The following is a 12,234-nucleotide window of genomic DNA, read 5'->3' as shown; positions in this document are numbered from 1 at the left end:
TTGTAAAGTATTAGTCAAAAACCACTGAACGAAAAGCAGTTTTCTAAGAACCACTCATGATTATGACTCACGATTTATATATGTTCTCCTGCACTGGTACAAGGGCAATACAAAATGCTACCTCTATATTTTATTAACTTTTGTATTCACTTTGTACTGATGCAATAATTGCACAAGGCCACAGAGAAATGGTATCTATTCCCATGGGATAATGTGTTGTTTTTCCCTGAACTCAGAGAAGGAATAAGACCTTTAACTTGGTATTGGAGGGGTGCTGTGTGTGAGTGTGTGCTAAGAACATACAAGATTTTTAATAGTTCTACCTAAGTAAATATCCTAAATCCCTTTGGCTGAATTCTAGCTAGCACTATTTCAGAGCACCTTAGCTACTTGATCTCTCATATATAAAGCAGCATCTGAGTGTAACACATCAAACACCTTTGGAACGCTGGTAAATTGGCATTTAAAGTAAGTAGGGCCACCTCTAATAACTAGGGAAAAAGTTCAAGAAAGTAAAACAAAGAGGAGAAGAAGCAGACCACTGAGAGGGAGAGCTTACTACTAAATGCCTTTGCCAGTTACAGTAATACCACACCCACTAGAGTGGATAAGCACTGTTTATCTACTACACTAAGGTTGCAAGTAGATAATTTGCAATTTTAAGTAGCACATTTGTGCAAGTTCAAAATACTGTTGGCTTTCACACTACATAGATCAACTGACTTTCTCTTAGCCTGTAAGATCAGAGTTAGCTGTGTGAACAGCACATGATTTCCTGCGCAGTGTTTAAGAAAAATACTTTAATAATTTTCATATGGATACAGAACAAAACACAACAATGGAAGGACAAAACACAGCTAATTTTTTACTCTTACATTGCATAACTATTTAAGTTCAACAGCAAGAAGTACCATCTGGATGGTGAAGATAGGTGGCATAAAGGATATGGAAGAAGTGTAAATACCATGAAGAGAGGATAATCTACAGTGCCAGAATGAGTGAACGCACCATGTATGCTCAGGAAAGTACAACACCACACTGACACCTGGGAGGCAGAACATGAAAGCTGTGCTGTACACATAGTAGCAACCTTGTCAGAAGTGGAGAAGGTGGCGCCGACCCTCCGGGCGCTAGGTGATGTACAGAGCATAAGGGTCTGATACTAGAGTGCTCACTCGACCTTGAGCGAGCGTGATGTTTTCCCCTAATGACTGGCTGTTCAGTTGTTCGTGGGGTTGGAAGTCCCCTTCTAGAAAGACATGGTAGCAGACCCCTAAAACATCAGGGCCAAAAAGAAACTGTTCAGTTGTTAGCTCCAGGCACACCTTCCCATGCCCCCCTCCATCAAAGAACATTACAAATCGTGGCTGCAGGACCAGGGCTGACATTTCAGATCAGAGTTATTAATTCTGAATGCAAATCCATTTTCAAAATGACAAACTGCAGAACACTCACCACTGCAGATACACATGACCCTAATTGTGGAACTGTTGAACTGCACTGCATAGAGAGGACAGTTGGCCAAAAACGCTAGCTGCAGCTTAAACACAGCAAACACAAGCTAACAACACATATGACATAAGTACTAGCACAGGCTAGGCTATGAATACCTAATTTTACCACAAAGCATTTCTGTTTCTAAAACATACCTTTTATCTTTATTAAAAATATTAACTGGATTTCAATTAGTGTCCTAAAAAAGGACAACATGTAAGTACATACATAATTCTTAGTTTCCTTAGGAGTTTGAAATAAGGACTCTCTTTAAGTATCTTTCAGCTGTAATACCAGAAATACAGTTCTGAAGGAACTCTAATGAAAATACAATTAAAATATGCAGTAAAATGATCAAACATGTTAGTATAATAAAGCATAATTATTAGTAGTTTAATAATTGCATACACTGCAAGTGTAAGATAACCTGAAACATTTCAAGTTTGGAGAGTGTCAAAGTATTCTAAGTGTGCCTTTTTACTCTTCCTTGGTTTCCCAACAGTGCAGCGTTTTGTAAATGGTACTACTGTATCTGCTGTTATCTCAGAGATTTCAATTTCCTGTGACATCCTTTCATTGTGTTTGTTGGGTTTTTTTTATTTCTTCAGACTTATGAAGTCTTCCTTCACACACCCAGCACAACTTTCCCACAAGATACAGTCAAAATAACCAAGGGACTGTCTATATGACTATCATACACTGTAAAGTCATCCTAAAAAAAAGTATGTATGAGATAACATGCAGATGCCTACCCAGGATAACAAACAGGTTTTGTTTCAAAGCCATTTCATCAGTAATAGTTTAGTGGAAGTCCAGCCACAATGCAACAAACCCAGGATTCTGTTGCCCTTGCTATATTCTCTCTCAAACCCTAACTCTTCTTTAGCTTAACTCCTGGCTTGCCCTGGTGATAACCGTAACATTCTTGCAGAGACTGATTCCCCTGATTCTAAAAGATGCTTACAATAATGAAGATGAGCTGAGTTCTGAAAATGCCTGCTTCTCCATGCTGTCTATAAAAGTAATTCATGTCAACTATTGCATGTAACCAGCTTTTAAGCATCTGTTTTATCAGATGTTTAAAACATCATAACCCATAAGGTAAATATGGATCCCACTCTGCCAGAAAGTGCTTGCTTGCTTATACTATGAATGAATGCTCCAATTAAATAAACTCCTCATGTTTGCAGTTCTGATTTTCCTCATTTTAGAGGCTAAATATCCTGGAATTTACCTTGAGAGCCCAGTGAAGCACTAGGAGAGTCTGTCCTGCCATTACAGAACAGACACTTTACCTGAGATTCAGAAACTTACCTCCTGCTCTTTCAGTAATAACCTTTTTACAGAACTGTTCCCTTCCATGAGAGAAAGATAGAGGATCTGCTTAACTAAAATGAAGACAAATCAGGCTTAAGACTTGCATTATCTGGGGTATTACATTGAGACAAATATGCTACTTGGGGTGCAAATGAAAATAGAGCTAAAAGGGAACTGGAGAAAAACTAAAATGCAGTTAAAGACCTGTTGGCCTAGGAGAAAGATCACTTGCTGAAAGGAAGAAGTCTGCAAATTGCTGATCAGGAGAATGAGACAAAAAGGAACAAGCATGGGAGACAAAAGCTAGTGTATGACTGAGGAAACGAGACAGAAGTGAGATAAGAACTATGGAGAGGAGAGGAATTTGGGAGAGAAATGATACCTGGTGAGCAATGAGACTGCAACGAGCACATATGTGTGTATCTCATCTACTGGTTCCTCACAGAGGAAATTAACGCTGCAAGCAGCAAACCTATTAATTCAATTGGCAATGGTCTACAGGGAATCCTACAGGTTCCAACTCTGCCTGCACACAAGAAAACTCAAATTCCTTTCTCCCCAGACTGATGCCTCAATGGCACGTGCTAAGTAAAATATGCTGCCACTTACAGAACTATAAAGAAAAATGAAAAATAAGAGAGCATTGCCAATCCAGTGCACCCCTGGCACAGGGTCCTATGTAAAATATAGCAAGTACAGTTAAAGACCATATGTATCATAACATATATGACAGGTAACCTCAACTCTGGCATTTCTGGGGTGATCAGTTAGGGCTGCAAGAAAATATTTTAAGACTGGGATGAACCAACTTTTACCACAGTTTTGCTCATTCATACAAGCACAGAAAATGTTTTATTTTCATGTAATCAGTTTTACTCCTTCAGAAGAGTTTACTCAATCCCATCTTCGAGGCTTATCTCATTGAATTAAGAGAACTCTTAGGCTCTGTAAACTATCCTGAAAAGGTTTGCTTTTTCCCTTTTATGTACATTTCCTAAGCTATCACAGTAATACAGAACTCAATCTTACATAGCATGTTGAAAGGCTTTATAGGGAAGCTGACAGCATGCTGATATCTTATTCCAGTAATCTGCTTAGTTAGTAGTAGACAAAACCTGCAAACTGCAAAATAAAGACCAGATCTAAACCAGAAATGGATATCTGAGGAAGAAGTAGTCTTGAATTATATTTGCCATTTGACAAAAAAAATAATTGTATGTCCTATTATCAAAACTTTCTGGTATTAGTGCAACATTATACCTATGATGAAATACTAAACTACAGCACTCAGACCTATTTAGACATTTCTGTCTCACATCTAATAGCAGTGAATCATTTTGTGGAAAGAGAAACCTACACCATGTGTCATGGAGATACAAAAAGAAGAAACATAATTCATGTTTCCCTGTGGTCTTGTTGCACTGGGTTCATCGCTGAACGGTTATCAAGAATTTTGAGCCTCTTGGACCTCGGCCCCAGAGGCTCCCCTTACTCTTCAGAAGTTAGAAAAAAATGGGGCAAAAATGGCTTTAGTGATCTCAATAGCAAAACTGTCCCTGGTTTAAACACAGCAATGATTCCAGCCATCATTTAGGCAATTTCTCTGGTCTAAATTGAAAAAGCAACTGGACTGTTGTGACAAGAGAACCATCAAAACCAAGAAAAATGTAACCATTGCTTTTGGATCAGAAACAACAATCTGGGACTTGAACCAGTAAAATAAAATAAAAGCTCTGAAGTTTTGCTACATAATGTGCATTTTCATTAAAAATAAAAATGTGTCTGAGTTGTTCATGGAAGTTTTTCAACCCTCACAATATAAACAGATGTACATTTCTCCTCTGCTAATCAAAATAGCGTAAATCTGTTTCTGACAAAGGCAGGTTCTTACCCCTCCTCGCTGCTTTTATTTCAACCAATACACAGGGTTTAAAACTTAACTAGATGTACTTATGATTTAGTATATATCTTTACTTTTTTCACTCTTTCTTAAGAATTTGAATACATAATCCTATACTACTGTAGCATCAAAGCTAAAAGTTACAATGATAATACAAGTACAGGAAAATTCAATTAATACAATGGTTAAAATCTCAGTGTTTATATTAACTTTATGTGATGATAGATTATAATATAAAAATATGTGTAGACAATTCTATAAAGTGAAATTAGTTTGAACAGAGACATCTTGAATTATTAATCTGTTAATATATTTTTTTCATCCTCAAAGTAACTGTAAAATAGATGAGTTTTGTTGGAAAAAGAACAGTGGTAAGGCACAGAAAAGCTTTAGTCCCACACTAATGAAATATGCTACGCATTTCCAAATTTCATCTTATAGAGATCAAGATAGTGGCAATGGGTCTCAGATTTTGGCTCATAAAACGGATGGACTGCTAGTCTTTACCATTGAGTTTATCTGCAATGATGGAAAATGCCAGAAAAATTCCATATGTATGCAACACAACAAGCAGTGCTAATAATATAGATAAAAAGTAAATAATATGGTAAATTACAATAACGTAGCTTTTGGTATGGTCACAGATGTTCTACTTTAAAAGTTGTATTAGAGGTATATTCCAAAACCTGGAATCAGATTGATAATAAGAGATGTTTACTCATCGATCAGCAATCCTACCTTTCTGTTTCAGTTGCGGAGCCTTTCCTAGTTTGTTTTTGGCTGCTATATCTTTCCACTTTTCTGGACTGCCTGTGAAATGACATGTCAGAAAATAAATAAACAAAGAAGAAAAGAATACAGAAATATGAAGATTATTTATTAATGTATTATAAAGGTAATAACTGAAATGGTTGACAGATGAAAAAGTGACAACTATCGTCATGTACAGGCTGGTGAACTCAAGGTTTAAGACACATTGCACTGGTTAGGTTTGTTTGAGGCTGATGGTGTGAAAGTTATGAGGTACCAAAACAGGAGAGATAACATTGATCCTGTCTGAACCTGCAGCTAGATCGCATTTCACAGTCTGTATTTGATTCGAAACAATGCCTCCTCATAGGCCTTCTAGTCATCTCTTAACAACATGAATAACAAATGCAGAGTAGACAGCAGGAAAAAATGTTGCAGAAAGGACCAGAAAATACTATTCAAATGTAAACTTTAAAAATGGCTTTTAAATCTAAGTTTCAAAAGCAAAACAAATACTGTATCGTATCAAATTTAAATAATGCTGCCACTATATTAATAAAAACTTGTCTTTTCAAAAATCTCATTGTTTTAAAACTTGTTGAAGTTTTTTAGAAACAGTTTAAAACAATTCTATTTTTTTCTAGTCAACAGAAGTAAGTTAGAAGTTTATTTCATTCCTTCACTCCTTTCCTACATAAATCTTTTACAGAATTCATCTGACATTTGGACAGTGAGCCACTAGCTACCTCTGACAATCTAAGCATTTACCTTGAGAGTAAATAAGAACAATGAACAGTAATATGAGTCAGTAGACGTAAGAATGAAAGTAAAGCATGTTTCACCATTATGACCCAGGACTATAAATGTACTATGAAAATCTCTGCAAGTCTTGTGTGTTCCAAAATTCTCTCTTCTATCCATAGTAATGTGATCATTTACAAATTAGGATTTACAATTTTAAACCTCTGATAATAATTTTTATATATATATATAATTAATATATATATATAGAATAAAAAGTACATACAGTATTTCAGGAGTGGTCAAAAACTGGGAGTGATCATTATTCATTGATAGACCAGAAATGTTGACAAATCCTAACTTCCACCTTACACTGGTGCAAGAAACATGTACAGGAGCTTGCAACAATATAATCAATGTCATATATTAAGCTATAAAAGAATTACTGTAGGCAAAACAAATAGATAAAATAATACTCAAAAAAAATTATTTCCCCTTTAAACCTTTGTGGTTATAAAGAGCAACCCAGTGTCTGAACTGGAAGATACCTAAACATCTGGAACACCAAATTATACACAACGAATATAATCACCGTGAATTTTCATGATTTGTACCCACTGCAATATTTGATGAGCATTATATTGTGACGCAGTATGCTCCACAACAAAGAAAATACTGCAGCAAAATACAAACTGCTTTTTGCATGAGCAGAGGTCATTACCTGATGCATTCTGGGTTTGAAAAGAATGTATTCTCTTACCAAAAAATATCTCGGATTAAAAATTAAAATCCCCTTTGTCCTCAAACTGTTTCTCCACATTTATTTTTTGCATATTCTCATTACTTTTTAATTTTTTCTCTACCAGGACAAATACAAGGTGGATACACAGGGAAACACATATTAAATGCTGCAGCTTTACTTAAAACCTAAGGTTAGCAAAGCATTTAAAGCTGTGGTTAGATCCACCGAATGCAGCAGCATTATCACTCGAATGATGTCATTATCTTCATTTTCTGTTTGGTTGGTTATGGGGCTTATTTTTCTCTTACCGTATATGTCACTTGCTTAGGCTGTGACATTATGTGCAATGGAGAAAAAGAGCACATAGTGACTACTCTTTGCAGGATGGAAAAGCTAAGAGTAGGACAGGCTTTCCTGTGAAAAGCAACAAAGTAATATACAGCTGAATATACTTATTTCTCTGCTCTCTATGCTGTCCTTACAAACAGCACACATTAGAAATACATTTAAACTCACAATTTCCTTTCTATTTTCTTCCTCTAGCTAAGATAATGCTGTATACAATTCCATATAGCTCAACAGCCTACTACGGCACTCGCAGTTCTGGCTCAGCTTGAGCACACTGTGGGCACTGGCAGGTACATATTTACAGGTAGGCATCCTTTCATGCCCATATATAATGTATGAAGAGTGTGCTGGGGATAAGAACACTCATGTCATACTCAAATTTACCTCTTAAATGTACTTTATAGGGGACTAAATATTATCTATGAACAACATGCATATATGTACTTATACATAAAAAAAGAAAAAAACATATTTGAAAGTATTATGGAGAGCATATGAAGAATAACCAGTACCTCATTTACTTGGAACTATGATTTAGGTAAATAAGGATACCTCTGTGCTGCTCCAGGTTTAGCACTTAGGTGGTCTACACTGTCCTGTTTTGGAATGCAAGACTCCAGCGTCCTTGTTCTTCACAAAATTTGGAAACATGGATGTGAATTTGGACAGAATGAGCAGAAACAGAGAGATGGTCACATGCAGTGAAGGTGGAGACATGCAGTCAAATATATAAACCAAAAGCATTAAGGCACTGTCTGCTGAGAAAGGCTGTATTTCTCATTTTCCATTCTGATTTAATCCATACACTTTAAGGAAATGTTAAAATTTTTAGACATAATATTAACAATCTAAAATGCAATAAAGTAAAGAATGAAAGCCACAACAATATTTTTAAAAACATTTATACTCTACAAGCTGAATGGCAACACTGTGGCTTAACAGCTGCCATTATCCTTCTTGAGAATTAATGTACAGTATTGTTCATCAGAACAATATATAAACCTATACAGAACATCTTCCCTTGGGAATTTTAAAAATGTGTATTTTGTCATTGTACTGTGAAATTCTCCTGAAATGCAACTAGATTTCATAATTTCATATATTTTGATTAAAACTTTATATTCTGTTGCCAACAGTCTGCTACAGAAATAATTAACAAATCAATACCAAAGCAGAATAACTGACTCAGCTTTTTAAAAAAATTCAATAAAGTTCACAATATTTCTTAATATCTATATTACTTTCATTTCTGCTGAAGCTGTGTAAGAACCTCAGAATTTGTTCACAGCTTTCAATTTGGCATAAATATTATTGGCTTGTTGGTTTATTATTAGTTTTTTATGGAATATATGGTAAAAAAAAAATTTCTTGATAAGGTGTATCAATGTAAGATTTTCTTCAAATATCAAATTTTACTTCTAATGAGAAAACTCAGCAAAATTTGCTGTCCACTAATAACCTAGGGTATGTAATAAATTTGCATCTATACCTCCATTAGGGTGAGGAAATGCTAAAATTTCTCTTTAAGGTCATAGATCTACCAACTGTCACATGAAATCAGTGACAGTAAGGCCTTGTTATGTATATAAACAAGCACTATATATTACTTTATATACAGAGAAGCTATTCACAGGTCACGTTCCAAAGACCCATGTGTCTCAAAATACTTATCACTGTTGAGTGTAAACAAAACTACAATATTCCTATCAAAATTAAAAATTACTATTTCTAAAGTGATAAAATAACATTTTTATAAAATTCAGTGTATAACATTTTAAATTATTTATTACTGGCTTGCACAAGAGACCTCAGTGGTTTGCAGTGAGTTTGTTCATTTATGTAGCCTTAAAGCCATCAAGAATGTCATGTTCAATACTTCCTGATTTCTCCTGAAGATGTCTGAAAGCCTGGATCTACATAGTATGTGAGCTGGGAGGTCACAACTCTGAAGGCTTGTTAGCTTCTCACACTCATTCCTAGCACTTCAATTCATGTCTTGCAAAACTGCCTCCCTGATCAAGTCACACAGTGTTTCTGGAAAGATGAGAAAGAACCATCCAGGCCAAATCAGTCTGGCACTGGCAGTGCACAGCACACCTCAAGTTCTCTGAGAAAGTACCAGAAGGGTACTTGCTCTACAGCTGGCTTCAGGATGACTCCTGGACAAGCATTCTTACAGACGCACACACTGGACGAGGGAAAAGCTGTGGATATTGTCTACCTGGATTTTCGAAAAGCATTTGACACAGTTCCCCATAGAATTCTCATAGAAAAACTGGCTGCCCATGGCCTGGATGAGCGAACGGTCTGATGGATCAAGCACTGGCTGGATGGACGGTCCCAGAGAGTGGTGGTCAATGGAGCTAAATCCAGCTGGCAGCCGGTCACAAGTGGTGTTCCTCAGGGCTCGGTGTTGGGACTATTTTTGTTTAACATCTTTATTGATGATCTTCATAAGGATATAGAGTGTATTATCATTAAGTTCACAGATGTCATCAAGTTAAGCGGGAGTGTCGATCTGCATGAAGATAGGGAGGCACTACAGAGAGACTTGGATAGATTGGATCGGTGGGCCAACGTTAACGGGATGAGCTTCAACAAGGCCAAGTGCCAGGTCCTGCACTTGGGCCACAACAACCCCATGCATCACTACAGGCTTGGGGAGGTGTGGCTGGAGAGCTGTCTGGAAGAGAAGGGTCTGGGGGTTCTAACTGACAAGCAGCTGAACATGAGCCAGCAGTGTGCCCAGGTGGTCAAGAAAGCCAACAGCATCCTGGCTTGTGCTAGAAATAGTGGGACCACCAGAAGTAGGGAGGTGACAGTCCCCCTGTACTCCACACTGGTGAGGCCACACCTGGAGTATTGTGTCCAGTTTTGGGCACCTCAATACGGGAGAGGTATCGAGGTGCTGGAGCGAGTGCAGAGGAGGGCAACGAAGGTGGTGAAGGGCCTGGAGAATAAATCCTATGAGGAGCGATTGAGGGAGCTGGGACTGTTCAGTTTGAGGAGGAGAAGGCTGAGGGGAGACCTCATCACTCTCTACAGTTACCTGAAAGGACATTGTAGAGAGGTTGGTGCTGGTCTCTTCTCACAGGTCATTAGTGATAGAACAAGAGGAAATGGCTTTAAACTGCAACAGGGGAGGTTCAGACTGGACATTGGGAAAAAAATTTTCACAGAAAGAGTGGTCAGACAGTGGAATAGGCTGCCCAGGGAGGTGGTGGAGTCACCATCCCTGGATGTGTTTAAGGGTTGTTTAGATGAGATGTTGGGGGATATGGTGTAGGGGAGAACTTTGAGGAGTAGGGCTGATGGTTGGACTTGATGATCCCAAGGGTCTTTTCCAACCTGAATGATTCTGTGATTCTGTGATTACCGGCAAAAGCTACTTCTCTTGACTGAAAGTATATGAGAATTAATTTTTTTAAAGGCTTATTTTATCCAGTCTTGGTTATATGCTGAAATTTTATGCAGACATCTCAAAAAGAACAGTCTGAACAAAATTCCCACCTACCATTAAATGCTCAACTTTCATTCTCCTTGTTTTTATCACTTATAATTTCACAATTTTGCAGTTCTCCAGTTTCCAGAAAGTCTTTCACTTTAGACAGACTTTTTAGTTCTAATTTCTAATCTAAAAAATGAAAAACCTCCCAGCAATGAAGCTCTCAAATTCAAATGAAAACCTATTCTTTAAAATGTCTTAAAGAAATGCATGATACTAACCAAGCACTTGTTAATTCTTAACACTGAAATAACATATAACTTATGTCTTCATCTTGTCAATGTACATCAAGGAGTCACTTTTTCTGATATGGCAAGTGAACGAATTCCAGCATAACTACAATCTTGCCAAGACCTTTACTAAAATTTATGTTATGAATCATTATCAATAAATACAATGTTGTAAAAACTGAATTTACATTATCAAAATCAGAAATAATGCATGTCATGTTTAAGAAATGTATTCAGAAATAGATCTTCTTGATTGCACCCTATATGCAGACTGGGTCAATTTGTAAGATAAATCTGGAATGTGCTCAAATGAAGAGTAAGATGACATCTGTCAAAGTCAATTAATCTGTGAAAATAGGATTTGAAAGTGGTGATAAGCAGTTAGTTAGTTACTCCTGCTGATCCATCAGACACTCATTCCCTGACACCCACTGCATCAGTTATCAAATTGATACAAGCACATTTAAAAAAACTCATCAGAATGAATGTAAACTCAAAGAGTAGAGAACAAAGGTAAAGCACCTTTGATTCCCTCACCGATACTCTCTACAGACAAGGTGGGCTATTAATTTGTATTGGGCATGCAATGCAAAGACCCCAATGATCTCAGAACTTTTCTTAATCTGGGAGAAAGATCCTGGAACTGGGAGGCTGCAACCAGCCATCAGGACTGAGGTTAGCCTAAACTCCTAGGTTCATCACTGACTGCATCACTGGGACTTGGTGATCAGATTACCTGCAAGACTTCCAAGCACAACAAGGCACTGATTTCACTAAGAAAATTAGGCTGCTGTTTCTCTGACTCAAAATCTTTCCTGTAACAGATTCTATATCCTACAGATGTTTCACTGTAATATGTTTGCTAACAGGTATTAGACCATTTCAGTCTTTCTCCAGAAAACTTCGGCTCTCATCAAAAGTCTTACAATTCTTCATTAAGAATGGCAGTATTTAGACGAAAACCTCATTTCACTGATATGTGATGTGATTATGATTTAATTCTAATCACTTCAGATGATTTTATCAAGTGTGATTTACTGAAGTCAAAGACAGGCTTTCCATGGACTTGAAAAATGGGAAGCAGAATTACTTAAAAATGCTTAAAAGATACAAAGTACATTTGTAAACTATTAATAGGTGTTCCATCAAAGGGATGTGCTGGCAAAATTTCTAGAAATGCAGTATCTGTAAGGGGGCACAATTCTGA

General features: G+C 36.9%; 1 protein-coding gene across 31 annotated transcripts in view; it reads right to left on the bottom strand.

Moving 5' to 3' along the window:
• Positions 1-12,234, bottom strand: part of RIMS1 (regulating synaptic membrane exocytosis 1) — a 353,684-nt gene that overhangs the window by 98,804 nt on the left and 242,646 nt on the right. For 13 of the 31 annotated variants that reach the window (XM_074861849.1, XM_074861851.1, XM_074861852.1 and 10 more), the window contains one exon: positions 5,450-5,521. The exons of 11 other annotated variants lie outside the window; for them this stretch is intronic. In XM_074861849.1, coding sequence (XP_074717950.1) covers positions 5,450-5,521 — 72 coding nt within the window. Of the gene's footprint in view, positions 1-1,090; positions 1,274-5,449; positions 5,522-7,844; positions 7,923-12,234 lie in introns of all 31 variants that reach the window. 7 more of the 31 variants (XM_074861845.1, XM_074861864.1, XM_074861846.1 and 4 more) reach the window with 2 other exon arrangements.

The sequence above is a fragment of the Strix uralensis genome, chromosome 3 (assembly GCF_047716275.1).
Source record: "Strix uralensis isolate ZFMK-TIS-50842 chromosome 3, bStrUra1, whole genome shotgun sequence".
NCBI lineage: Eukaryota > Metazoa > Chordata > Aves > Strigiformes > Strigidae > Strix > Strix uralensis.
This window is presented reverse-complemented; position numbering and strand designations above follow the sequence as displayed.